The following is a 26,300-nucleotide window of genomic DNA, read 5'->3' as shown; positions in this document are numbered from 1 at the left end:
TCCCTGGGAACATTCAAGGTCAGGCTGGACGGGGCTCTGAGCAACCTGATCTAGTTGAAGATGTCCCTGCCCACGGCAGGGGTGTTGGACTAGATGACCTTTAGAGGTCCCTTCCAACACAAACTATTCTATGATTCTATAACTTTACACTTAGATTGTTACATAATTGCTCATCATCTCATGATCACTGAAGTAAGTACCTTTCACCCAACTTTTTCCTCTTCTTCTGGGAAAAGAAAACAAAACAAAAAAGAAACAACTAATGATTTATATAACTATTCTTTCTTAGGCTTTCCTATTATTATTCCCAATTTGGTTTTACCACCTTATTCCAAATCTCCCTCACTCTCCTTTGCCAGAGCCAAGAAATGCTATACAACTTTTTGATGTTTCTTCCTTTTTTCCAAGGCAAACTCTGAGGCATAGAGAGTGAGAGACATTTCTCAAGATTCTTTGGCCAAGATACCAAGCTATGAAGCTGGAGATTATGAGATCTAGCAAGACTACTCCACAGCCTAAGGATGTGCTGGAAGTCTGCCGTACCGGCGTTTGGTGTACCAGCTGTTTCCACAAAGGAGAGACAGTTTCAGTAAGAATAATTCAACTTTTCAGAAACAGGAATTTCTCTGTTTTCATATGGGGGCATTTAAGTTCCCATACTCATCACTGCATGCACACATATTCTCATTTATTTTCTCTTAGAACTAATAAGCAACTTCATGCTTCAAGATATGACTGTTGAACTTCAAGAAGCCTTAATCACTGAACAGAATCCAAATTGTCTTAAAGGGGACCAAGGTCAGTCCTGTAGTTATTGTAAAATGAGTTCTTACAAAGTATGGATTGTAAGTGCACAGATAGTTTCAAGATCTTAACAATAAATACTTGACCCTTCAAGGTGCACAGGTAGTGGGAGAGATCTCTTCTTTAGAGTGTAATGAAAATTTTCAAGCGTCTCAACATCTTTAGGTAACCACTACCTGTCATCTGAAGAATAGCACTACAGAGAACTAACCCTTGGTCAGTAAGGCCACATCGGCAAAACCAGTCTTTCTTCTGACTTGTGAATACACAGAGAAGAACCTGGACAAGTGAACAAGTGAAGTCAGTGCATTCAGTTGTTAGGTTTGTTTGCTTTTATAGGCTTACTAAACTGGATGACGCATCAGAGAAGAAGCTGCACAGACCTCCTTTCCCCCAGTGTTTTTTCCATCGCACATGTAATACTGTACAGAGACATACAGATGAGTTCTGGATAATGAGTCTCGGGTATTTGGGACAGCATAATCCTACTGTCCTTATCTCTCCATTTCTCAGCATAGCGTGAAAACTCCCCTAAGACAAGCTCTTTCTTTATCATCTGTCAGGCAGGCAAGAAGAAGTTTTCTCACTAGTACGTAGACAATGTTAAGTAATAGTCTCTACCAGTTCCTGTCGAGTAGGACAGTAATGTCTGTCTCACTTCCATGTATCAACATTTAATTCTAATGATTTTTTTCCTTCATGTAATCAAGCAGGTAAGGCAGTGAGACAGATACAGAAAACTCAGCACATCCCTCACTCTCCTTTTACTTTTTACCAGAGAGTCGGAAATGAGTTTACATGAGGGGAAAAAAAAGTCAAAGGGAAAACTGATACATCATCTTATGCTGGTAACTTTCAACAGTATAAATATTCTCTGAACAGAGAAAACAATAGTTTGGAGGAAGACAGGAGTCACTATAAAGATACCACTTCTTCCCACATAGCAGCTTCAAGTTAAAAGATGAGATATATGAACATAAATGCTTTCGTCATCCCCAGCGCTGTGATAACCACCCACATTTCTCTTTTCCCTCCATCACTAGAGCTTTTTCAGGATTAAAGTCACAGCGTGTTTGGCTAGTTAAGCCTTTCTGATAACATAAATATCACTCACAGACATATACAGTTCCTAAAAACACAAACCTGATGACGCTTCATCACTTTAGACAGCAAATCCCTGCTCTCATATTATGCAAGTGGGGATATGGAGCTGAAGGTCAGAGTGACAACTTAAAAGATGGAACAGGGGAAAAATAAATTAAAGCAGTTGAAGAAGCTTCACTTTTAAGTCTCTTCTTTTTCCCCTTAAAACCAAACTGCATTTTCAACAGTAATCTAGGAATCTGTAGTCATGTTTAGATCACCTCTTAGCACTACCATATTTAGACTTCAAAGTAAATACTGAGTGCAAAAATTCCTGAAATGCTCTGTAGATTTCTAAGTGATTGAGAAATGACTAAAGCATTACTAGAAAAATAAAAAGTGGAATGAGAAAGACGTGGTACAAGAAAAAGCTCATAATATTCTCTTCCACTCTCGGAAAACAATTTTTCTATTGAGAAACAAAATTCGTAAGCCATGATGCTGTTTTATTTTTTGAAGCACACCACATAGTAACCACAATGAGTCAAGTCAAATGTGTCCGGACTGTTCAGAAGGTTACTTTAAATACTATCAGCAGAATTATGCACACATTTTATTTCTTCAAGACTTACTCTTTGCTTTTCCATCAACTGTAAAAGCACAATAGCTTAATAATATCTTAATAGACTTGACAGGGAACATTGACCCACAAACTGTTTGGTCTTACGTAGTACAATATTGCCCATTAAGGACAAGGAAATCTGACTTGTTACTATAAAAAACATTTTTCAGCATTTGCTGTGAAGAAATGGTAATTCACACACACACTTGTGCGCACATTTGCAGAAAGTGTTTCAAATGAGAGGTGCTGCTGGATGTTCAAGTCAGAAATTATTTTTATGAGAAATGTCTTACAGTTATTTCATGTTTTCTTGTTTAAATTGGGATACAGCAATTATCTTGGTACCAGACTGCCATCAATAACATTAGCAGAAATTAATAAAAATATTTGCTTAAAAGCACACTTTATTTTTCATTCACTGAACTGTAAATATCAGATACTGATAAAGTTGCAGATGATTGCTTAGTTATTGTCAGAGACGTAACCCTAGCAATTAGCAATGTGTATAGTTAAAAAAAGAAGTCAAATATTAACATAATCTCCAATTGATGTAACTAAAGCATAAACAAACTACAAAATATGGAAAATACTTGCTTATCATGGCAAAACATTTAACTAGACTTGCAAAGTGCCTTCAATATAACAAACTCTATTAGATCTTATTAATAGAGGGAAGTGAGATCATCCAGATCAGACAAAAAGGCTCCATGGCTTAACTGTTTTTTTGCAACATTTGTGGCTATTACACATAACAGAGAAACCTACCTCAATTTCACTTAGCCTTGTAATTGTAACTCTGTGGGAACAACTCTGCATTGTCACCACTTTCACTAAATAAGAGATTTCTTGAACACAAAAGACTGAGAATGCTAGCAGAGCTTACTATGAGCTATGTTGCTATTTTTGATCTTAAGGGATAAAAATACATTAAATGAAAAAAAAAAAAAAATGCCACTGCATACAGATGACCGATTTAAATATCCCTATCAGGTGTTCACCAAAAATAAAAAAAGAGAACTATAACATATAAACATAACTATTTCCTCCATAGCTGCTTCCCTAAGCATGCATTTCTCTATATTTTATTTCACGAGAACGCTCAGGGACCTCAGAGAAAATCTGTATTTTATAATCCTGCATAGTTCCCATCTCAGAAATGCATGAACTTTAAGAGAAAGAAGTTTCACTAGCAAGGCACAAAGTGATCAAGCCCATACATCTTTAACAATCTAATTTTGACTGACTTTTTTTTTTTTTAACATAAATAACTTTTTTGCTCCTCCTCTACAAAAACTAGTTTCTGTAACATATTTCCACTTTTGATAAAACTTTTGTTGCTATAATTATTCAAACTTTTCTGAGCACTCTGTAAGGATTTACACTGGATCCAGCTTCTTAGAGTAGTAAATCATGTTAAAATGCTTTTGTGGGAGCACCAGTGTTCTTTCACAAAGGTATTTAGTGAATACAGGCTATAAACTTGACGCTTCTTCACTGAACTTTCCTATTATGCTTTTGAGGTTGAAAACAAATAAAGAATTGGATCAAGGTTCCAACAAGTATTCTTTGTTGGGCACATTTATTTTACTCTAGGAGTAACTTCATTGTCAGCTTGATGCGGCTTAGCCATCCTACTTACACCCACTAATTTTGAAGGGACTTCTTCATACACAAGATTCAAAAACAGTCTGACAGTATATGTTTCAGCATCAACTCTAATTCTTCCAGAGATCTCCTTGCCTTCAAGCTCTTCAGGCTGATTAAGCAAGCACTATTTTCACTGAGTAACAGAATGAAGAGTTTCAGCTTTCTCAAGACAGGATTGAAGTACTTCCAATTCTGAAGACAACTAAAACATTCTGTGTTTGATGTTCATCAGAAGCCAGAAGGTTCTGTATAGCTGCCTTACAAATCCGATAAGGTTGGATGCTACCACTGCCATATTAAAACAGGCTTTAACTTACGAAGAGGTTGATCAGCCACTTACCAATAGAAATATACAACATGACTGAGTTTAAGATGAAGTGTGAAAGGTTTAGTACCTACCTGGTTAGGTAGGTACCATACAAGGCTTTGGAAATGCCTAGAATGTAGAATTGTTTCCCTTCAAATCCAGTAGTAAGATGACTTAAGAAAGCTGCAGGATGATCAACTGAAAAGATTTCAGCCATCACAGGACTAGTTTAAGGGATGTGTAAGAATTATTTCATTTCTTTACATTCACCAGGTCTAATCACAGAAACCACTTAAGAGTTAACATGAAACTTTGATTTACTGATACAATGTTGGGATAAAGGACCTAAAGAGCTCAGCCCAGGCTGTAAGATCACACCTGAAGTCTGACAAACATGACACGCACACTAACACATGCCCTGTCTTGGACAGGTAAATATTGTTATTCATCACACCAATAGTCCTCTATCACTGGCTAAAAAGACAGGATTTTTGTTTTCTGGCGAGTGAGTATATATATATATATATATACACACACACTATATATATATATATCACCTGAAAGCAATAGGTGATTTGATATTTTGAAGTTTTTGTGGTAATTCTATTACTTGGTCAGGGAACAAGAGAGAATATCCCAAAGTTCACAACCAGTGCTGCTGAGAACTGCTTCTTCTCAGCCAGTCATCTGGAAATGAATACAGGTCTGCAGTTTCTCTGGATGCACTACACAAACCATGGTAAATGCTCTTAAAAGCTCAGGTTCATAGTCTATTATGAATAACGTGAGCTAACATAGTTTTTCATGTATATTTTCCTTGGCCTGTAACAAATGCAAGGTAACACACTTTTACAACTTTCCTTAACAATGACAAATGCAACTACGCTTAAAGAGTTCATTACTGGCTGCAGGTAAAACACTGACTTGAATTTATCATCACATTGTCAGTTGTACAAAACTTCTTACAAGGTAAGATCATTTAAAACAGCTCCTTCATTTGCTGATAATCACCTGTTTTATGTAGTGCTATGACAAGACTGCCAAAGCCAACAGAAGATATTAAGAGAAAAATACTCTTACAAATCTTAGGGATAAAAAATTACTTAGCTCAGTCCCATACGGTTGAAATAAATACACACTATCTAGTCACCCTTTCCTTCGTATTTTTCTACTTTTAGTCTCCATTTATGTAGCTTTCATAACCTCACTGCCCGAAGGTCAGATCTTTGGAATGTACACCACTATTGCAACTAAAATAAATTAAAAACTTATTTTATCGTTGCTCATTCACTCTTAAGAGTATACTAACACTGCAGATTTAACTAAGTCACTAGGACCAAAAGTCTTGCAAAGACAAGGGCTTCTAGCACTTTAATCCTGGAAACTCAAGGATAAATCCACTGTTAACTAATCAATGACCTTCAATGGTACCCTGCAAGGTAGTAAGGTAACATGCACGCAGCTAAGTTGTGGGAGGGAAAGAAGGATAGCTTCCTACAGGAACAGTTTTGAGGAAGCACAGAGAGGATTTATGAACATTAACTTAAAATGTAGCTTAAAAATCTGAATTTGTCAGTGAAACTGACAAACTCCAAATATCATTAAAGATTTGTTGAAATTTTCCAAGTTAGAAATCTCCAAGTGATTCCCCCCCCCCCCCCGTTCTCTCTTTGTATTTATGTGTGTCAGGGGCCGGGGGGGGATAATTTTCCGGGGGGATAATTTTCCTCTATCTTTTCATGGATAAATAAAAATTTCTCTATTATAACACTCGGCTTAAGTCATATTTCCCTTTCATCTCTAAGAGATGAAAGTCATTAAGCTTTCACTTTCTGGAGTGACGCTGTTTTTATTGATTACATTCAGATAAATTGTACAAAAGTACCCATAGACTTCATATCCTCCATTTTCTACCTCTACAGCATCATGAGAATAAATAAATCTGCTATTCGATCTGACATTTAAGAAGCTGATAGGCATATGTACAGATAACTTAACCATTTTCCCTGCAATACCCATTTATTAAAGGCGGTGTCACAAACTTTAAAGAAAACCCAGATAAGCTCATTTGCACTACTAAATGAAACAGACAGTAAAGAATTATTTCTGCAGAAGTTTTAGATGTTGCAACTCAAATGGAAGAACCGCCAATAACAGGTCATTTTCATGAACAGATGTAAACAAGTATAAACACCTATTCTAAGGATACAAAACCACTGGCCTTGTATATGCCTGCCAAGTTTTATTTTTCAACATCTCCCTGTCTCCTTCCACAGAGCAAAAGGCTGCGTCACCAGTACCACAACCATCTGGATCCAATCTTTCCTCGAATACTTTGCTCTGCTAAAGTTCATTCTCTCTGCCTTTTCTGTGACCGAAATAAATTTTATTTGGAGTAATACATTGGGGAAAAAAAATATTTTTCTCTGAAGCAAACACTTAATGAGTCTAGTGGAATGTCTTCTTTCTTCTCACTTAGCCAAAAAACAGACTACTGCATTTTCATGTGTCTTTGACATGCTTATGACATTCGTAAATCAAAACACTGTTGAACATGCAAACTTGTATTTTAAATTTGTATCTGTATACCAAATTTATATTTTAAAATAATTCATGTACAAAATATAAAATGTTGCCTTGTGAAGGATGAGACCAGGCTACAGCAGGATTCTTAAATTTTTATGTACTATGTTAAGACTGGCAGCCAGAGAAAAACGCTGTGAGAGCACACTGAAGTTTTACATTGGGATTTTATGTTAACAAACTTTTAGCAAATGGGAGACACGCTGACCTCTTTTGGGCAACAGGAAACAGCAGCTGTATGGCAGAATTCTTCACAGAAGCTGAACTTACTGCTCATTCTCATTATACCCAAATTTCAGTTGACAGCTACAACACACCGTATGTTTATACCAGCAGAAAGCAGTAGCCCTTGAAAAATCAGAACACAAACCTTTCACCGTTCTATATACAGCAAAATACAGTATCTTAAAACTGTAGGATGGATTAAGGCCCAAATCTCTATTTTGATTTTTTCGGCACCTTTAATTTGGTAATTCATCAACATCATATACAGCTTTACATTCATGTGACGCTGTCCTAGAAATAATTGCCTTTAAAACCATGATACACATTATGAAAAATGGTTTTACAAACTTGGTGAAAGTGGTGAAAAATTAGCACACGGGTTTTGATCAGGAAAAAAAAAAAGATTCTATAATATAACAAAGTATGCTAGTCTTGAGTTATTCTACTTCTGCATTAAATACTCTTTAAAAAAAAAACAATTTTTCACTCACGCATTGGACTAACAAATTTTCTTAAAATTTGATCTTTACATCCATCCTCTCTTTTTCATTCCAAAAATCCAGAAAGTTTACTTGCAATGTAAATTATTCTAATTTCTAAAAAAATTACTATTAAAATTTGTTGACAACTGCAAAAATAATTTGCTGCTTTAGCAAAATTCCTTTTCCTCTTGAACATGCCCAAGCATGCAAATAAAGAGAATGGAATGACTTCAGTAGAATTTAAGTTGACACCTATTACAGAATAGCAAAATTTTATTGTGGAAAGTATCAAAATTCTCCAAGAATGTCAGGATGCAGCAGGAATCATCAGACTACCACTTAAAGAGACAGACATATCTTTTCCACAGGTTGAAATGGAGTTTAGAGTATAATTTTAAGGTCAGAAATGCCTCTTAGAGAGTCTTTCCCTTCCCCTAAACAATACTGCTGCAGTGAATTACTAAACGAGGGAACTCTCACATAGTTTATGTTCTCATCAACTTGATCAATTTTGTACAAACACAGACAGGGATCTCATGTTCTTTTCCGAAACAGATCTTACCCTTCCAGCCACAGCAATGACGCAAGTGGATCCTTTCAGCAGTAGGAGAGCACAGTACGTGTTTTACTTCTTTGGCCAAAATTTTATCTTGTCAATATATATGCAATATATACAAAGCACCAACAGATAACAGAATTTGTTTCATATCAGGGTTTCAAAAAATTCTCTAAATATAGTATATTCTCATCACATAAGCCTACAAGACCAAAGGACCTCACAGTTCAATGAAGCATGCCTGCCTACAGGCAAAGTAAGCAAACCAAACTTCCTTTACTGGTTTTAAATGTCTTCCAAACAATCCAAGTTCTTTTGCTTGTTTTTCTTTCTATTTCTTGCCTGAGTCTTTTAGGAAGAAACTGGAAGTTTTCTAAATGAATTTATATACACATTATACACTAACAGTGTTTCAGTTAATTCAAATATTATGTGTTGTTACAATGGCCTGTTACTACCCTTACCAAACCAATTTGCCTATTCATAGTTCACACACGAGCAGCACTAAGAAGGTAGGACACGACGTGAGCTCCATTCCCCAGATATTCCCTTTGGTCCATGGAAGACAGTTCAAGCATCTTCCATTACAATGTTGTTATCAACAAGAATCTTCCATACGTGTTTTTTCTTATATTAATTGCCTCCCAAGGTCAATTGAAAAGCATTGTTTTAAAGACTTAAATTTAACATACTCTAGAACAGTACTACCTTATATCCAAGAATATTAACTCCCCAAAACAATAACGTGCCTTCTTTCTAACCCAAGTTTAGAACGCATATAATCAAAGTCACAAGGCTGATGACCTCCAATACATATCCTAATCATCTTATCCAATAATAAAATACCACAGAAGAAAGTTTGCCAAAATAAAAATGGGAATATTTATTATCTTTTCTACTAAAGCAACGCAGATCTTTTGAGATTATACATTGGTCTTTGCAAATGTTTCTACAGCTAAATTCATACTTTTCAATTTTGTAAAAAAATTAGACACATACTTCATAAAAAGAAAGACACGGGGTATGTCACTGAACAATTGGATAGTATTATCATTGTTAGTAGGGATGAGCAAAGAAAGCTCATGCTTATACTTAAACTCTGGCATTTGTATCATTACCATATATTCAAGTGGGACAAAATGGGTACATTTGCCTTGCACATTTTTAGGTCCACTTCCCAAGCTTTTGGAAATCAGACAGACTGTTAAATACTGAATTTGACCAAGAGAACCTAAACATTACTTAGCAGTACTACATGCACAAGATGCAGGGGAAGGAAGAAAATTAGACCCGTGCATACAGTACAAGACAAACTGTTACAATTGTCAAACGTGCGCTGGACAAAATGTAAAGTTTATGAAAAGTTTATTTGTTGTCATGAAAATAGTTTCAGAAGCACATAATTGTATGTATTTTGCAAAGTCATCTTCACTTGGCCTCCTGAACTTTCTTGGCATTCTGTTTTTCTTTCGCCTAGAAAAAAAAAAAGGGAGATGATGTTAAGCTCTGATAAGACCAAGATCTTCTTGAACCTTTGAATGATTACTCATTACATTTTTGAACATCCAACAAGATATGCTGTAGAAAGAGACATTTTAAATGTAAATTTAGACCCTTCAGAAGTATCCTACTACTGTTTCACTAGGTTCATATATAAAGCCTTTTAAGAATACGTATAGGTTTAAATATATAAGAAAGAAACTATAAGATTAGGTAAATTCCATAGGGGAAAAGAAGAGGTGAAAAAAAAGCACTATTTTTAAAACATAATTTAACCTTCATTTTTCATACCTCCATATTCGTTTCATTTAACATAGGAATAACTCTTCCTAATGAAAACATTTTATGTCACAAGAAAACACTGCATTCAGATATACCGATTATCACAAATTAAAAGTCTGAAGCAACCAAGATCTTAGTTTTTTAGATCTTTCAAAAGAGCAGAGTGGAAAAAAAAAACCACTAGACTTCCTACCAAGATATCTGCAAACAGATTCTCATATAACTTGTATCAATTGATAGATAGTTCAAACTGACAGGGAACTAGCATTTTCTTCCTTATGAATTTAGTGAAAAAAAGAGTAGGCAAGAAGAGGGGACAATTCAGATGCAATACTAGCCATCTTTCTGTCAAAACGTCTGTTCATTCTGAATCAGACTGCTGTTTGTTACCACTTATTATTGAACAGAACTGGATCTAATTCAGTGATTTCGAATGAAGATCTGTTATCACCAGCCACTCAGGTCCACTGGAAATTTACTTGTAAAAGAAGCTTGATGGTGTTATAAATAACTCTTATTAACATGAAACTGGATTAAAACTCACGGGTACCTTAAAAGTTACCCAAAGAAGGAAAAGATTAAAAACCAAATCCCAAGGTTACTGTCTTACAAACTACTGGCCTGCAAACATACTCTCATAAGTAAATTCAGCTAAAGAATGTACTCATTAAATAATATTTAGCTCTTTTTTCATTATAATAATATAGAGATCCTTTTTCAGTGTGAGTTCAAAATTAGGGACACTGTCTATGGCACATGAGTAGATATGCAAGCCAGCACTGATCTTATTACAATTCAAGTACTTGACTAGCCATACAGTTTAATAACCTTGCCAAAGTGACAGACACACTTTAATAAACAAGCCTTAATACAAACCTTTACAGCAAATCAATGTTAATAGCTAGACACCTTAAAAAAGGGGAAAACAATGAGCCAGTAAATCAGTATAAGAACAGAGAAAATGAAGAGAACAAATTTCAAGCTACCTGAATTACCAGAACCTCTGTGCAAAGGTTGCCATCTAGTGTTGACAGCTAGATAAATCAACAAAACTGAGCATTAAGAGTCCAGGTTGGCAAAAGGGATCAATCTGGTACATACACATTGTTTATGTATACATTTAAATAATCTTCAGTTCAAAAAGGGATATCAAGATAGTATGGGGAACTCTACCACACACTAACTGGAGCTACACATCACAATTTTAATAGGACTTTTAATTTCCCATGTAGAAAAGCCCAAATCACGTGTGTCTTGTTTTGTAGCATCTTATGGCCTGTAATGGGATCCTTTAGATGCCTCTTCCTATATAACCATTAGAAAAATTTGTTTAGGTTATCAAAGGCGAGATACAGTTTGCCTTTGCACAATAGTGCAAAGTTGGTTAGTTCTACAATCTCCAGTCTCCATTGGAATGGTGCCTCTTGAGAACTGCAAGGGACTATCAGGTAAACTAGCAATATATCTGAATGTAGCAGTTTAAATAAGCCAACCCATGCCATTTATGCTTCCAAGATATTTGAATGCATTTTTTAATTTTAAGTAGAGGGTATGACGAATTATAGTAATATACTGTTTCTTAGAAGTCAGCTAGGAAATACTCACTTTTTCTACTAATGGTATTAACTGTTGGTGCTCTGCTAGAGTCTTTAATAATTCCATGATAAAAGGCAGGTAGTTATGTTTTCTTCTAATATTTTCGATCTAAAAATAAATTAAAAGCATTAACAGAATTATTATATGGGTAAACAGGGATTTTTCCCATCCCCATCGTTGTCCCCCCCACCAAGAGCTGGAGTTCTTTCTTAAATTTCAGCCAGCTAAAAATAAAGTCAAACCAATAAAATTCTGAGCACATGGTGAGAAAGTATATGCTGGATGAAAGGCACAAATTCTCTTTACGGTCTTTTGTCATACTAGCCAAAATACCCTCAATGATTAAGTAGGTTATATGGTTTAGCCACTGCTGTAACACTGACAAGTACTGTCATCTGGTCACTTTTTTTTTCCTCAACTTAAATTGCAGTTTGACCTATGTATTTTTACAGTCCCTTGCGTAGTTGTGGCCTCAGCCTAGGCTGAAGACTTAAGCATTTCTGTAATGCAAAAACATAACTATTTTTGTTATACTAAACACTTCGCAGCTTCTACAGTAGTTCAGTCCTTCAGAAAGGTAGGAGATTGTTTGGTTTGTCAACTGAGAGGAATGATGTCCATAGACCCCAAGTAGATACCCCAACATAAAAAAAAAAAAGTGGACTTTTAAGCAGTTTCCAAAATATTTCCACATACAATTAGGAACTTCAAGGTTTTTTGCCCCCCAATTTCATTTGTTTGCTTACTCTCATGCTTGGTAAAACACATGCTTTGTTTTTTGTTTGGGGTGGTTTTGGTTTTTTTTTTTTTATAGTTTCTTGAGTTGCATCCTGATGCTGCGGAACAGAATGCAGTGACACTGCTTTAGAGGCAGATAACAATGACACTTTACAACTTAACAAATGTACTGTAGAAATATATCTGAAATTATCATTAGAATTATTGAAGTCTTGGTCTGTACTTTCTAGAAACTAGTGAAAACATTTTGTGTTTTTTCCACTAAAAAAGAAAGAAATCTAGTGAAAACATTCCTTTCATTTCTTTATCCTTTGATATATACAACTTTTATTTTAAAACTTATTTTTAATCTAGCCGCTTTCTATACACCCCCCCCCCCCCAAATAGGTTAAGGGATTAAAAAAAGGAAAACAAAAATTTGGTTACCCAGCCTTTTCCCACCCCTCAAAAGATTCCTTTAAAAGTATTAGGGAATTATCAAAAAAAGTTGCAAGTGATGATCTCAGAGAAACTTTCCCATATCTCATTTTCATTAATACCACATCATGTCAAAGAATGATATGCTTTCCGTGCACACGCATAAAGTACTTATTTAGGAAAATGCAGAACATGCCAATTGTGTCTTCACTTCTTCCTGCAGAGGAAAAGGCAGCAGGTGAACTATAACAAAAGAACAATTCAAGTACCTTAGGAGAGCTTCCTTCACTAAAAGCTATGCAAGTACCTATATGTCAGATTAGAAGATGTATATGTAAACACAGAATGAATCTATACACGAAGTTCACAGAATCTCCCGATTAACCTTCATTATCAACTGATGCATCAACATTCTTCATTACTGACAATGAGAGCTGGAAGAGCTTATATGAACGCTCTGTAGAAAAAAAGAGTTACTACTAACACATCGAAGTCCTTCTAGTAAAAACAAACAAAAAACCCTAACTTAGTAAGAGGCCACTGTTACATATAGTAGTGTAATTAGCAACTCCAGCAAGAAAAGGCTGATCGGCCTTCTGGAACACGTAGAGCAATTTCTTGGTAGGAGTTGTAGAACTCCCTGTGCTTAAAAAGTATTTTAAAGTGAGAAAGATACAAAGAAGTGGCAAAACAAAGGGAGCTACAAAGACCATTACAAACTCACTTGTAAGCCTTATGCTAAAAGGAAGCAAACTGATAATTAACCTGTAAATTCAGGAATGCAACATGATTTACATAACATTGTTTTTAGTACCCATCCAATTCCTTTAGATTAACTGCAACAGCCTCCCATAGATATAAAACCTGGCTTTTTCTTACAACTTTCCCAAGAGTTTAATCAGAAAAGCAAAGGCTACTTACCTTATATCTTTTTAATTTTTGGTTCTCTTCTTCAATTAACATCTGGTATTTTGCAACTTCTGATTGTATAGAACTTAACATATTACTACTTTGATCTGTATCCATAGGCTCCTCCTTCCACAAAACAGAAAAAGTTAAATGGATGATGTTACTGCATTTTATTTATTTTTTTTTTAAATTAAAATAAGTCTTGTCTTAAGAGTATTTATATCACAGAAAGATTCAGTTTTGCTCACAGTTACAGGAACATTCAAGGAATTTCCACAGTTAGTTATAAGCAGATTAGCTCAGTACTAGGAAAAGAATAGTTTCACTACCACAGCACATTAGTCAAGACAGAGCACCACAATGACATGGTCATACTGTACCGAGTGCTCAAATTAACTCACTCAGAACTAACCAGAGCTGAATCAGTGCATCCACACAGCACTGCACTGTGCTGGACAGATATGTAATAGCAATCCTTCCCTGCTTTTTTTAGTGATACTCCATTTGGAGCAAGGAGATGAATAATAAAGCGAAGAGACAGAACTATTCTCAGAGAACTAGTCCAGTAACTTAAATACCATGGCCTACCTCTGCAAGTTGCTGCTGTAATTCTGCAATCCTCTGCTCATATATCATCTTCCTGTCAGATACAATAGCCATCAAGTTAAACCTTATCTCACCTTCACTGTATCTAAATGAGGATGAAAAAACCCAAACAAAACAAAAAACACTTTCAAAAATTAATGATTAACATGACAACTCAAAAACCTCCTCCACAATTTCATTATAAGGGAACGCATTTTGTGGAAAAAAATCTAAATGAACCTATTAAATTAAGTTGTGCTACAGATCCAATCTTGCCACAAAATAAAATCAGACCTCAGATGAGCACTATCCAATATGTAACTCCTAATAACCTCCTCTCCCGAGATATTACTGTACCCATCTGTGGTCACAAAAAATAAATATTGAAACTGTCCAAAAAAGAAAACAAAACATGATATAGTTGACAACAAAACTTGCACAAGACTGCTGCATGCAACAGTTTTTACTTTCTCATTACTGTTACTTGTTAGAAAACGTTGGAGACTTCTTCATACAATGTGAAAAGTACATTCAACAACTGGAGTAGCAGGCCTTTCAGAGTTTAAATTCTCCAAATGCGACTTGGTGGTAATGTTTTGTTTATAAAAAAAAAAGTCTTCAAGTAAAAGACTTTGAAAATTATTTTCTAAAAATGGCATAAAATCAACTTTATTTCTAACACGTTTGGGGCTGCAGCTTGGGGTCACAGCTAAGAAGTAGGAAAACTTCTGCAGTATGTTTTTCTAGTTTAAATTTCTAAAACAAGCCACATACCTAAGGAAAACTTGTCCTCTGTAAATACCAGCTGTATGGATATAGTTATTATCTGGTATTTTTAATTATAAGCGCACACACAAACTTTATCCATGGTAATGGCACTCAGTTTTCTCTCACAAAGACCCACAGCTGTCTAACAGAGTTAATCATCTTGCTCTTCCTTTTTTAGAGTACTAGCAGGATCTCTCTGCACTACACAGGTACCTACTTTGATTAATCATACAGGAACACAGTGTATTTGAGACTTATCTATCGTCACATTTGGCTCATGTTGGGCAACAGGTTCTGAAGTCACAGTGATATGCACATAAAAATGATGCATAAGCGTCATTCCTTAGAAATTCAGTTGAAAGCCTTTAATTGAACGAAATTAAGAATAACGATTTTTTAAACATATATAAGGTGCTGTATTTTAAAAGCATCATAACCATTTACTTTTGTATACGTTTCTCTATGACAGGCCGTACAGCACTTATCCAGTCATCTTGATTGCATGCACCTAGAAAAAGCACACAGAGAAAAAATTGATCTTCTTTGCAAAATTTATTGCAAATTCAAGACTTGTATAATTCAGGCTTATGCAGCAACTTCAGAGTATGTAACAAGTTTTTCCTTGGCAACTGCAATCTCCTATTACTCAGGTGATTTTTTTAGGAGGTGGAAGACACATTTTTTAATACCAATATTTAGATAATGTACTGGCCAAAGCAATGGAGCAAACCTAAATTTTAAGGGCATAAGCATCTAACATTTATTTTGTTGATAACAAGAAACAAGGCGGGGGGGGGGAGGAAGGTTATGTAAGATTTTTATGACACAAAAGAAATCAGTTGGTATGACAACATAAAAGTAGACAGCAAAAGAAATAAGTACGGATAGTTACAGCTGCTCCATTTAGACAAAATAGAGTTAATACTATGTAGATGCAATACAATGTTAAACAGTCAGACACAGAAAAAAATATAAAAGGATATAAAAGGATTTATGATAGATAACTTGATTTTAAGATAAATGAGAGAATAACTAAAGGTGATTTCTTAAGTTGATAATGCCTCATTAACAATTTCAAGACCTTAAAGCAAATGAAAAGACACATGATCTTGTGACCATAGAAGTTATGCTACTGGTAGGTCTGCAGACTGTATAGACTCTCTAGCCAGACTAAAGATGAGATTTAGCAGCAAGCCATTACTCAGCTTAAAAATAAATACAACTGTCAAGAAAATTGGGAAAACACTCTGGAAAGGGAGTGTGGAACATACTGAGATTATATCAGACTCAAAAGAAAGTGCAGACACATGATAGCCACTGTAGAGCTTTTCAAGACACAAGACGGCACACATATCGCAAGTTAAGAAAAATTACAAGACAAAACAGGAACAAGTCTTAACAGAGCGTAGAACTATGCTAAAAGTAGCTATTCTTTTTTAAGGTATTGGGAAATATTTGCTACCTAAGAAGCAAGAGGGCAGTGTGTAAACACCAGCCACATAATGTATAAGAAGTGTATGGAGTCAGCTGTATACATGCTCCCACAGAAGAAACAAACGATAAAATAAATGGACAGATTATAATCAACCCGGAAAAAAAAAAAGGCAGCTTTGAAAACATGACATGGGAATTGTCTTGGGTGACAATACCACAAAAAGGAAAACATGGGGAAAAATATTAACAAAACGAATTGCATGCTATCAGTAAGGAAAGCAAAGAGATTACATAGTTTTACCAGGTTTTGTTAGAGACAGCTCAGAACAACAACATATTTCCTCAGGTAAGGAGAGTAAACATCCACAAGAAGTGGGTTATATAAACTTCTCTCTGGCAACAAAACTATTAAGGTATTGGAAGCCCGCTGGATTGCATGGCCTGTTCATTTGATTACTGAATGAAAGGAGAGATAATCAGAAATGTGGAGGAAGCAGGAAGAAAACTGCATTTTCAGACCAACAAAAATAAAACAGTATCAATGGCTGCAAAGAAGTACGAGCCTGAATAGCGCATTAAGAAAACTTTAAAGATATGCTTTATTTTAATAAATATCTTGGTTTGATCCTATAACATACAACCAATTTGTTGCCATAAGCTGTTGTTAAAATGAAGGATGTTCAGAAAAAATATAAAATATTACCTAAATCAATTGGTCCTTCCCTTAAGCCATCTAGTTCATATAGCCGTCCATTAACAGGAACATAGCTTACAAAGTGAAATGCATCTTCCTCTTTTGCTGAAGATTTTGCATCAAATTCAAACATCTGTTGTCTGCAAAGAAAATTTTAAAAAATCTGAGATGAAAAAGAATTTGCTTGAATTTTGCCTAGATTTAAAACATGTGTTACCTGGCAAAACTGTTGTGAACCTGCCGGATAACTTCTGAGTTGCTTAGTGCCAAACCTTTCATCTGAAAGTAAGTAACAAAATTAAATCGTAAGCCAACGTAGATATAACACCATAATACTTAAAATACAGAAAATAGTAGGCACTTACCGCAGCATCAAAACTTTGTGAAAATTCTTTAAATTCTGACAACGTCTCTCCTAGATGGATATCTTGATGAGCACAATTTAATAGCACACTTACTATGGCTTGAGTAGCACAAGCATTATTAATTACCTAGAAAAAAAGTGTTGAGAATTTGTTCAGTACTGGTGATAAAAATTTAATTTAAGCTGGGCAACATTTTTCATTACAAACACACTTTCTATGCTGATTCACATTAGTTCTGACAACGTCTCTCCTAGATGGATATCTTGATGAGCACAATTTAATAGCACACTTACTATGGCTTGAGTAGCACAAGCATTATTAATTACCTAGAAAAAAAGTGTTGAGAATTTGTTCAGTACTGGTGATAAAAATTTAATTTAAGCTGGGCAACATTTTTCATTACAAACACACTTTCTATGCTGATTCACATTAGATCTTCACTCTAAAACAGGCAGCAAATCTAGTGTGAGTAGCCACAGAAAAGCCTTTGCTGTAGGAGACTAATAAAATGAGCGCTGGATGGCTGTCATATACAATTCATTGATAAAACTGATATTTCACACCTCTACTTAGAAACTCTGTCATTCTACTGCCTTACCACCTCCCTAAAGTGATTAATAAAGGACATAGAAGAAATACAGGAACCCTCTGATCTCAGTGGAAAAACAAATACAGTACTATTCAAAGCAAGCTGCCCAAATTATGTTATTGTATCTATGGTCTTAAAAAAAAGTCAACTTTCCCAAAAAGAATGTCCTTTAAATAATCAGAATTCCTACCAGGAGTAGGAGCTCAAAAAGATATTAATTTGGGGCAATAAAGCACATTACGGAACCTAGAATTTTTATAAAAAGGTTGTGTTGGACAGAAAATTTCAAATATCCTAGGGATAAACTAAAAAAATTTAAAGGTGTTCCAAGTTGTAAAGATTTTTTAAAAGACCGTTTGCTGAATAGTAAGCCATATGAAATTCTAGATTTTTCAGTTGTTTCTTAATTTACAATATACCTATCCTTTTCAACCTAGCATTTAAGTTACTAGTTTGTGTGACACTGTTCCTTAGACTTAAGCATTAAATATTCCGTTTTTAGAAAATATGAACAAACCCCTTGATACTACAGCCATGTCTTTAATGTTGCTTAGTAATACCCAAACTACATTATTGAAAGAGAGAGAATACAAGGATTATTAAATATAATCTAAGATTTAATTAAAAGCACAGTAATCAACATAATACAAGAAAGACTTCATATTAGCATTTTTTTCTCAGCTATAGGCTGGGAAAAATAATGTATCTTCAGTCTATGAGACTATTTTGCAATTGAAAATGCTACTTCAACCTTCGGACTGGGAAAGAGGATGTTGATTTTGTATTAAAAAAAATGAAAATTAGTTCAGGGCTGTGAATGCGAAACCACTTCCAACAAGAAAGGAGAAAGAAAGAAAAAAAGAGAAAAAACAACCAACCTGTTTTACAATCAAAGCTAGTCCCTAACAAAGGAAAACCTACTATGTTAATACTATAAGCCACATCATATATTCATTTTCTAAACTTCAGGGTGTTCTCTGTTCAGATTATGTCTGTATAGTGCAGATGATAAAGAAATAATAAAGCACTTCTTAATTTAAGAAAAATACAATCTAGTTGACTTAAATGGTAATCAAGGGAGTCAACTACACACGCAGAACAGATTGCAGCAACTGAAACTCATTAAACAAACTGCAGGTACACAAGCTAAAGGGTAGGGTTCACACAATTACAAAATAAAGGACATAGAAGGAAAATCCATCAAGGGCAGTGAAATAATGAACAGCAGCAGAAAAATTAAAAGCCACATACTAGAATGACATAATTTGAAAGAATTAATACTGTAACAGAAGGAACCAAGAACTAAAGATTCTCTGAGATATGACTAGAGAATATATGACTAGAGACAGTTGTAAAAGTAGTACTAGGATGAAAGCAAGAAGATGCTAAACGGATTAGAGTGGGCTAACCTGAAGCAGCAGTTACAAACATAATTAAGCTGATAGAGAAAGGAGAAAGAAGGTAGAGACACCTGTGGCGAAGAACTATTAGAACAGTGCTATTACAATGAAGGGAGGGTCACTACAGCAAACTGCACTTGTTAAATGGTAACTAATACAGGACGTTATAGGAAGAGACAGCACTAAGTGGTAACTATTTTTACTGAAAAAAAATCAAGACGGAATATTCAGTTGCTCTGGCAGACCGCTAACCCAATAATGGCTTCAAAAAAGGGAGGGGACATTAAGTGAGATTTTGTGCCTACAGGCAAGATCAACACAGAAACTGTGTTGGACCAGCTGGATACAGGAGCTTTAAACAACAGCAAAAATAGGAGGAAACATTAAACTCAGCAGGGAATTAGTGGTCTCATCGCATATTTGCCTTTCAGCATAAATATATTTCTGTATTCCAACTACAGCATGAGAGGAGTCTGTTAAGTATATAAGGACCAAGCTAAACAATCTCGTCTTACTGCTAGAAAACAATATGCAACAGATTCAGATCTTAGACCAGTGGCCCCCCACTGTTGAAATGGAAATACATTACAGAACTACAAATTTTCTTCAGCAAGTGAGAGGCAGGAGGTAAGGAAAAGGCAGCAAGACTAGTCTTGTAGCTGAGGAATAGAAGCAAGTGCAGGTGATACACATAAAAGGACAGTGTGTTGCTGGATCTAGATGACATGAGAGAACTACCAAAATGGAAGAAGGAGGTACCTAGTTAGTGGTAGTTCATGGGCAGAGTGAAGAGCACAGAGTGAAGAGGAGGTGATTGCAGTAACAAACGTAGATGAGTGCAACGTTTATTTGTCACACAGGCACAGCATCCTATCAATGCACACAGCCAGTCCAGCACTGCTATACACACAAGCTAGCGAGTCCTTTGAGAAATTGGTCAGGATACCCATCTACCCTAATTTCCAATGTATTTCTTACTTAAGGTGTCTCAGTGCTGGCAGAAAACATTTTCTGCATTTAGATAGCATGACAATATATGCAGGTTGTCCCAGAAAGATTTTTATTTTGACTTGAGGAAACTTAAGAGGATTTTCTGCATTTGTCCAGAAATCCCAACATTTGCCTGTGTATTTTTGTCCAGGAAGTCCTAGTGAGATATTTGATTGATCAATATTCAGGACTCCAACTTAAAGCAGATACCCATATTTGAAAGATTTTGCTAGCAAAGCTACAAGGTGTATTTAATAACATTTGAAAGAAAATAATAATAATATATATACAGATATATATGCACATTAGTGAGATGATCTCAAAAAAACCTGAGAAGATTGCCGTATCACCAAGTGGAGCTTAGCTTAAAACAAACAAAGGAACCACTTGAATAGGCCACTCTGGCACACTCTTCAATTAAGATGCGTAACTTCATAAGCATGCACCTTTCCCTAAGGATCCAATCCGAGTTTCTGGATCAGCTTAAGGCTGAAGCACTTTAAGTTCTTGACTCACATCCTCTACCTGATGGATTACCTATTTTGTTTTTAAAAAAGCTGTGGACAACCCTGTGCTGCAATTGGTAGTATAACCAGCAAATCTCTGGGGTTCAGTTACTAAGCATCCTGATGTTACAAAGCAGTTGGCTTTACAAAGCTCAATGTGGAAAATTCAGCATTAGGACAAAGTTCTGAAATTTATTCTTGTTTAAAAACCCTATCTAATTTTATTTATTTATTTTTATTCCTTTGGAATAAAGATATAATCTTTCTAGAGTTATATTCAATTACTGAAAATCTCTTTCTGATTTTGATTAGATGTGTTGCAAGTTTATTTTACTTCTTGGAAGTTATCTGTTATCCCAAGTCTGGCTTTAACACGGATATCTGGTCATTCTTAATGTTACCAAACCTGAAAATGTCAAACATTTTGAGTTTGAAATCAAGTGAAGTATTGGAAATGTTAAAAAAATACATATAATGTGCTTCCATTAGCGGCACAAAGATAACTAAAGACCAATGTTTTGTTATTAACAGTATCATTTAGAAGATCCTCCTTCTGAAGGTATATAGATTTTATTCCAAATTAATGAAGTTAATGTTTTATTATCACAATTGTAATGTTTATCATCACAATGCAGCATAAAATAAATACATGGCACAAAACAAAGGCATGATACCAATACTTCAGTAATAAAACCTGAAGAGGTTATTAAACTAAAAAATTTTAGTACACAAGTCTGAAACAATGGCATTCTTTCTTGTCAAGAGACGCTTCCACTTCTGCAGTGATCAGCACAGAATACAGCTATTCAAAACAGTGTTGAAGACAGCTGAACACATTGAGTGGTACAATCGTGTAGCCACTGTATATAAAAATAACAGCAAGGGCCTACTTAAGCAACACAGAAATCAGGAAATTCAGAGTTAAGGCTGAAATTGTATCCTTAACTCACCTCATTGTGCCTAGGTATCCTAGCTCAAAGGGTATGTAAGATCATCCAGAGTTCTGTGGCCTCAAATAGAGGACCAAATCATACCTAGGCATAACAGGGAGGCCAAATTTAACATGAATGCACATAAAAGTGACCGTTAAAAAAAAAATCCTTTAATATGCATGCATATTAGACAGACTTTAAAATTCAACTCCCCCAGCATACTCGTGATTTAACTTTGAACAAGATCTAGTTGTCATTTGGAATTCAACTACATCGCTATGAAAGTGGATATGAGTAAAATGTGAGCACGCACAAGCTTCTTATCAAAACTGCGTTTCCTAATGCAATTTTAAAGATGTTTTGCTTGACACAGTTTGAGAGCTGTAGCCTTTTACATCTAACTACTTCCCCCCCCCCCCCAAATGAAACAATTTTTAAGATGGAACATTTAATTAAAATTGAACAGAAATGGAGCCACGCTGTAATAGCATCATTTCTTTCCCATACTAAATTGTTGTTACATATTAACAGTTACTTAGTCTTGCTCATACAGGATTCAGAATGACCCTTTAAAACTTCTCTAGATCTCTTCCGATGGTAACATTTAAAAGAAGAAAATGTACGGGAAAGGAAAGAGAGCCAAAGACTTCTTGAGATTTTTTAGGGCTCCAGTGTCATGTCAGTTTTTAAGATATAGATCAACGGACCAATAATCTTAAATGTGATAAAAATTTTGCTAACCCAGAAAACAAATCTATTTGTTCTGGGGCTCGAGCCTAGAAATGAACATATAGTTATTTTACTCATCACTTTTGTAATTAAGAAAAAAAAAAAAGTCTTGACATCTGAAAAAGATTCTTGAAAGATAACAAAACCCCATCCTCAAGGCCACTGTAAAATTGGACTTAAAACCTGCATAGAGAAAATAAAAAGGCACATGAGCCCAGTTGCACGATAGCTGGGAGGAGTTGTTGTTTTACAATAGAAATATTTAATATTAACACTTGTTGTCCCTTGTGCTCCTGGGTGACTCAGAAGGATTCACAGACTGCGGCTTCAAGAAATGCAATAACCTCAGCACTACTATAAAGAAGCTCCTGTTCTCTCTCACTTACCTTTCACCAGCTTTAGCCTGTACAGACTCACTGAACAAATACATCTCATAATGTGGCAGGAGACCAGCCCAGAAAATATGCACAGAGAATCTACAGAAAACTGCTGGCTGATGAGCTGCACTGGCTCATGGAAGTTCAATGAGAAGCTGAGCCATTGCAAGAGAGGAACAGAACCATGAAGTCAAAAGGAGACAGGTTGGGAGGACCAAGACATCCTGCTCTCATCATCAGCAAATCATCAGATCAGCCACTTGCTTGAGAAAACATTATCAGTCCTCAAAACATAGCTTGTCAAGTTAGATCTCTAAGGCTAACTTCCTCCAACGTGAAAAGTCACCAGAGCTAAACTAGTATTACAAATCCCCCCAAAATATCAAAACCAGTTTCTTTCATTTATCTGTTGACTTTTAATTTCTTTGTGACTATTTCACTAGTTGTTTAGTCACAATACCTCAGTCCAGGCAAAACTGAACTGACATGAAACACAAGCATATATATGTCTACAAAAAATGTTTTGATTTTGGTAAGCCACTGCACTTGACTAACAGACAATACCAAAACATGAAAAAGATACTCTAATTTTAAACTCTTTGCAAGTTACTTTTGAAACATATATTCCATGCCATCAAGTGGCATAACTAGGTACTACTATTTTAAAATAGTGAACACTTCTAGAAATTACTTTCCATGCTGAAATTAATGAATTCTTAGAGTCACTCCGGCATACCCTCCCTAAAGGCAGCAGGTGAAGGAGGGGGAAGATTAGAAAGTTCCTACACCTCCACAAAGAGGTTTCAGGCTTCAGAAAACAGTAAAAGATGAATGCTTCAAAGAAAGCTACAAAATAAAGAAGAGTCTTCATTGTTAGCCTTTAAATTTCTGCTTTTGATAGCAAGTCTAACATTATCCAAATTTTCTGCTGTACATTCTGCAATCCCAACTTAAAACTCAACAAAGCTCCTCTTAGCTACTTGCTTTTAAATACAGTAACAGGCTTCAAAAAGGGAAGCGGAGAGGGGAAAAAAAAAAAGCAAAAGAAGCGGAGCAAGCAGACAAATGCTTTGAAACTTTTCAGCATCCACAAGAATAGCAATTCTGGGAGAACCTCATCTACTTACAAGAAACAAAGATGAAATCCCTTGAATGAGGGTAAATCTGCCTTCATCTTAAAAAAACCTCTCTAGATTCATACCAGAGAAATTTCCTCCTGCCATGTAACTACCCTTTGAGAGTTGTATCAGGGACTTTCCCTGAGGTTCTTTGCATCAAGGCTATTCTGTAGCCACAGCCTATTGATCACTAACAGTATGTTTGATTAGGTAGAAATCACAACCTAAACCAGTGTCTATCAGACCTATCAACCTATAAAGACATTTGGCAAACTACTGCTGATCATTGTATCGTAAGAATGGTGGACACTGCTTGGCAGAACTCAAGAGCTGCAGCAGGGAAAAAATGAAGAAAACAGTATTAAAAATGACCATAAAGTCATCCACAATAACATGAACAGCAAGGCGATTATAAAAGAAAGAGATTAAAGATGATTATCTGCACAACAGAAGCACATGTACAGAGTAGCCAGAGGAGCTATAGATACACCTAATGTTTCCGTTGTTTTCCGTATTTCTATACTTTTAGCTAGAAGTGTGTGGAGACTTCTTTATATCCTGAAATTTACATACCAAACACTTCTGCTTTGGCGGGAGGGGGACAACCAGTCTGTGTGTCAGTCTTCATAGAAAGCCTAATAATTTGCCCTTCGATATGAATGCTTTGTAATTAACACATGTAGGGTTACACTTTTTGTTTGGACTGTTACGTTTATCACTGTTTGAGAAGCAGGTCTTGAAAAAGAGCTAAAAACATTTATTAAATACTCCCTACTTTCATTCCGATTACTTTCTCTTGCTTTTCATGCTTGCAAACAATACACACAGCAGCCTGTCAAAGCTAACAAAAAATTTCAGTACTACTCAGTATTTAATGAAACACAATGGATTACATTAGCAAAAACAATTTTTCCTGTAATTTCTAATTTAAACTCACCTTTCTGATTTAAATACTTAAAACTTTCATGCCAAAATGGTCTGCAGACTCTTAAAGGAAAGTATTATCCTAGAGTTATACTGCCCTGGCTGCAGAGCATTTGAGAAACACAAGAAATAAAAACTGGACCAAAACAAACATTTCTTCCTAGAATTTGTTGAAAGTGGTTTCAGAAAAATAATTTACTCGTTCTGCTGAGAACATTTACCAAGTAATTCTTTAATGCACAGAAAAGTTACTTACTCTTATAGGCGAGGATTGACAAATAAATAAGAGCTTTACTCTTCCATACCTGATGATATTTTTGTCTGACTTGACAGAACAACATGATTTGCTTTGTTAATCATCTTTTAATACATAGTTCCTACTCTCACAGAATTTATTAAAGTTATTTCACCTTGTAAAATGTTAATTTTTGTGTACATATTAACAAAAAGATAGTTTATTTTTCAGTATTAAAAGCTATGTTTCATGACATATCTAAGAAAAATACTGAACTTGCTGTACCTGTTTAGCAAAAAATATTGTATCCAGTCTGGAATCTTGAACAACAGAACCTGCTGGTTCCTCTCCAGGCTGCCACTTGAAGAGGAAAATCAGCCCATGTACTGGCCTAAAAAATAAAATTGATAAGAAAAAACATCACCTGTACTGATGAAAAATATCAAAGCCAGAAATCTCTACTATACTTTAACTGTATGCTGGTACAATAATTCTGTTAATTATTTCTTTCTAAACATAGGGAACTTGCACTGAAATTTTCAGATGTGGTCTTTTAATTAGGCAGAACATACTTCAGGCTTCTTTCCGTATATGCTAAACAATCCCAACCTGAATTAGCATTTAGTCAGTAATTTTTGCAAGTCAGGACTAGTTTTCCGAGTTACTGTAACTCTTCCAGTTGCACAATACTCATCTGAATTTGTTAGTGATAAAAAGTTATCAAAACGGTTGTCAATCATATTGTCCTGGTTTCGGCAGGGATAGAGTTAATTTCCTTCCTAGTAGCTGGTACAGTGCTGTGTTTTGCATTTAGGGTGAGAACAATGTTGATAACACACGGACGTTTTAGTTGTTGCTAGGTAGTGCTTACACTAGTCAAGGACTTTTCAGCTTCCCATGCTC

General features: G+C 35.4%; 1 protein-coding gene across 1 annotated transcript in view; it reads right to left on the bottom strand.

Moving 5' to 3' along the window:
* Nucleotides 1-9,167: 9,167 nt before the first annotated feature.
* UCHL5 (ubiquitin C-terminal hydrolase L5) overlaps nt 9,168-26,300 on the bottom strand; it is a 20,486-nt gene continuing 3,353 nt past the window's right edge. The window contains exons 3-11 of the mRNA XM_009285342.1: nt 25,683-25,788; nt 17,598-17,723; nt 17,450-17,511; nt 17,242-17,372; nt 15,549-15,612; nt 14,340-14,442; nt 13,764-13,877; nt 11,697-11,795; nt 9,168-9,782 (exon numbers count right to left, since the gene is read on the bottom strand). Coding sequence (XP_009283617.1) covers nt 9,738-9,782; nt 11,697-11,795; nt 13,764-13,877; nt 14,340-14,442; nt 15,549-15,612; nt 17,242-17,372; nt 17,450-17,511; nt 17,598-17,723; nt 25,683-25,788 — 850 coding nt within the window. The 3' untranslated portion in view covers nt 9,168-9,737. The remainder of the gene's footprint in view (nt 9,783-11,696; nt 11,796-13,763; nt 13,878-14,339; nt 14,443-15,548; nt 15,613-17,241; nt 17,373-17,449; nt 17,512-17,597; nt 17,724-25,682; nt 25,789-26,300) is intronic.

Source organism: Aptenodytes forsteri, unplaced genomic scaffold (assembly GCF_000699145.1).
Source record: "Aptenodytes forsteri isolate BGI_AS27 unplaced genomic scaffold, ASM69914v1 Scaffold104, whole genome shotgun sequence".
Classification (NCBI taxonomy): domain Eukaryota; kingdom Metazoa; phylum Chordata; class Aves; order Sphenisciformes; family Spheniscidae; genus Aptenodytes; species Aptenodytes forsteri.
This window is presented reverse-complemented; position numbering and strand designations above follow the sequence as displayed.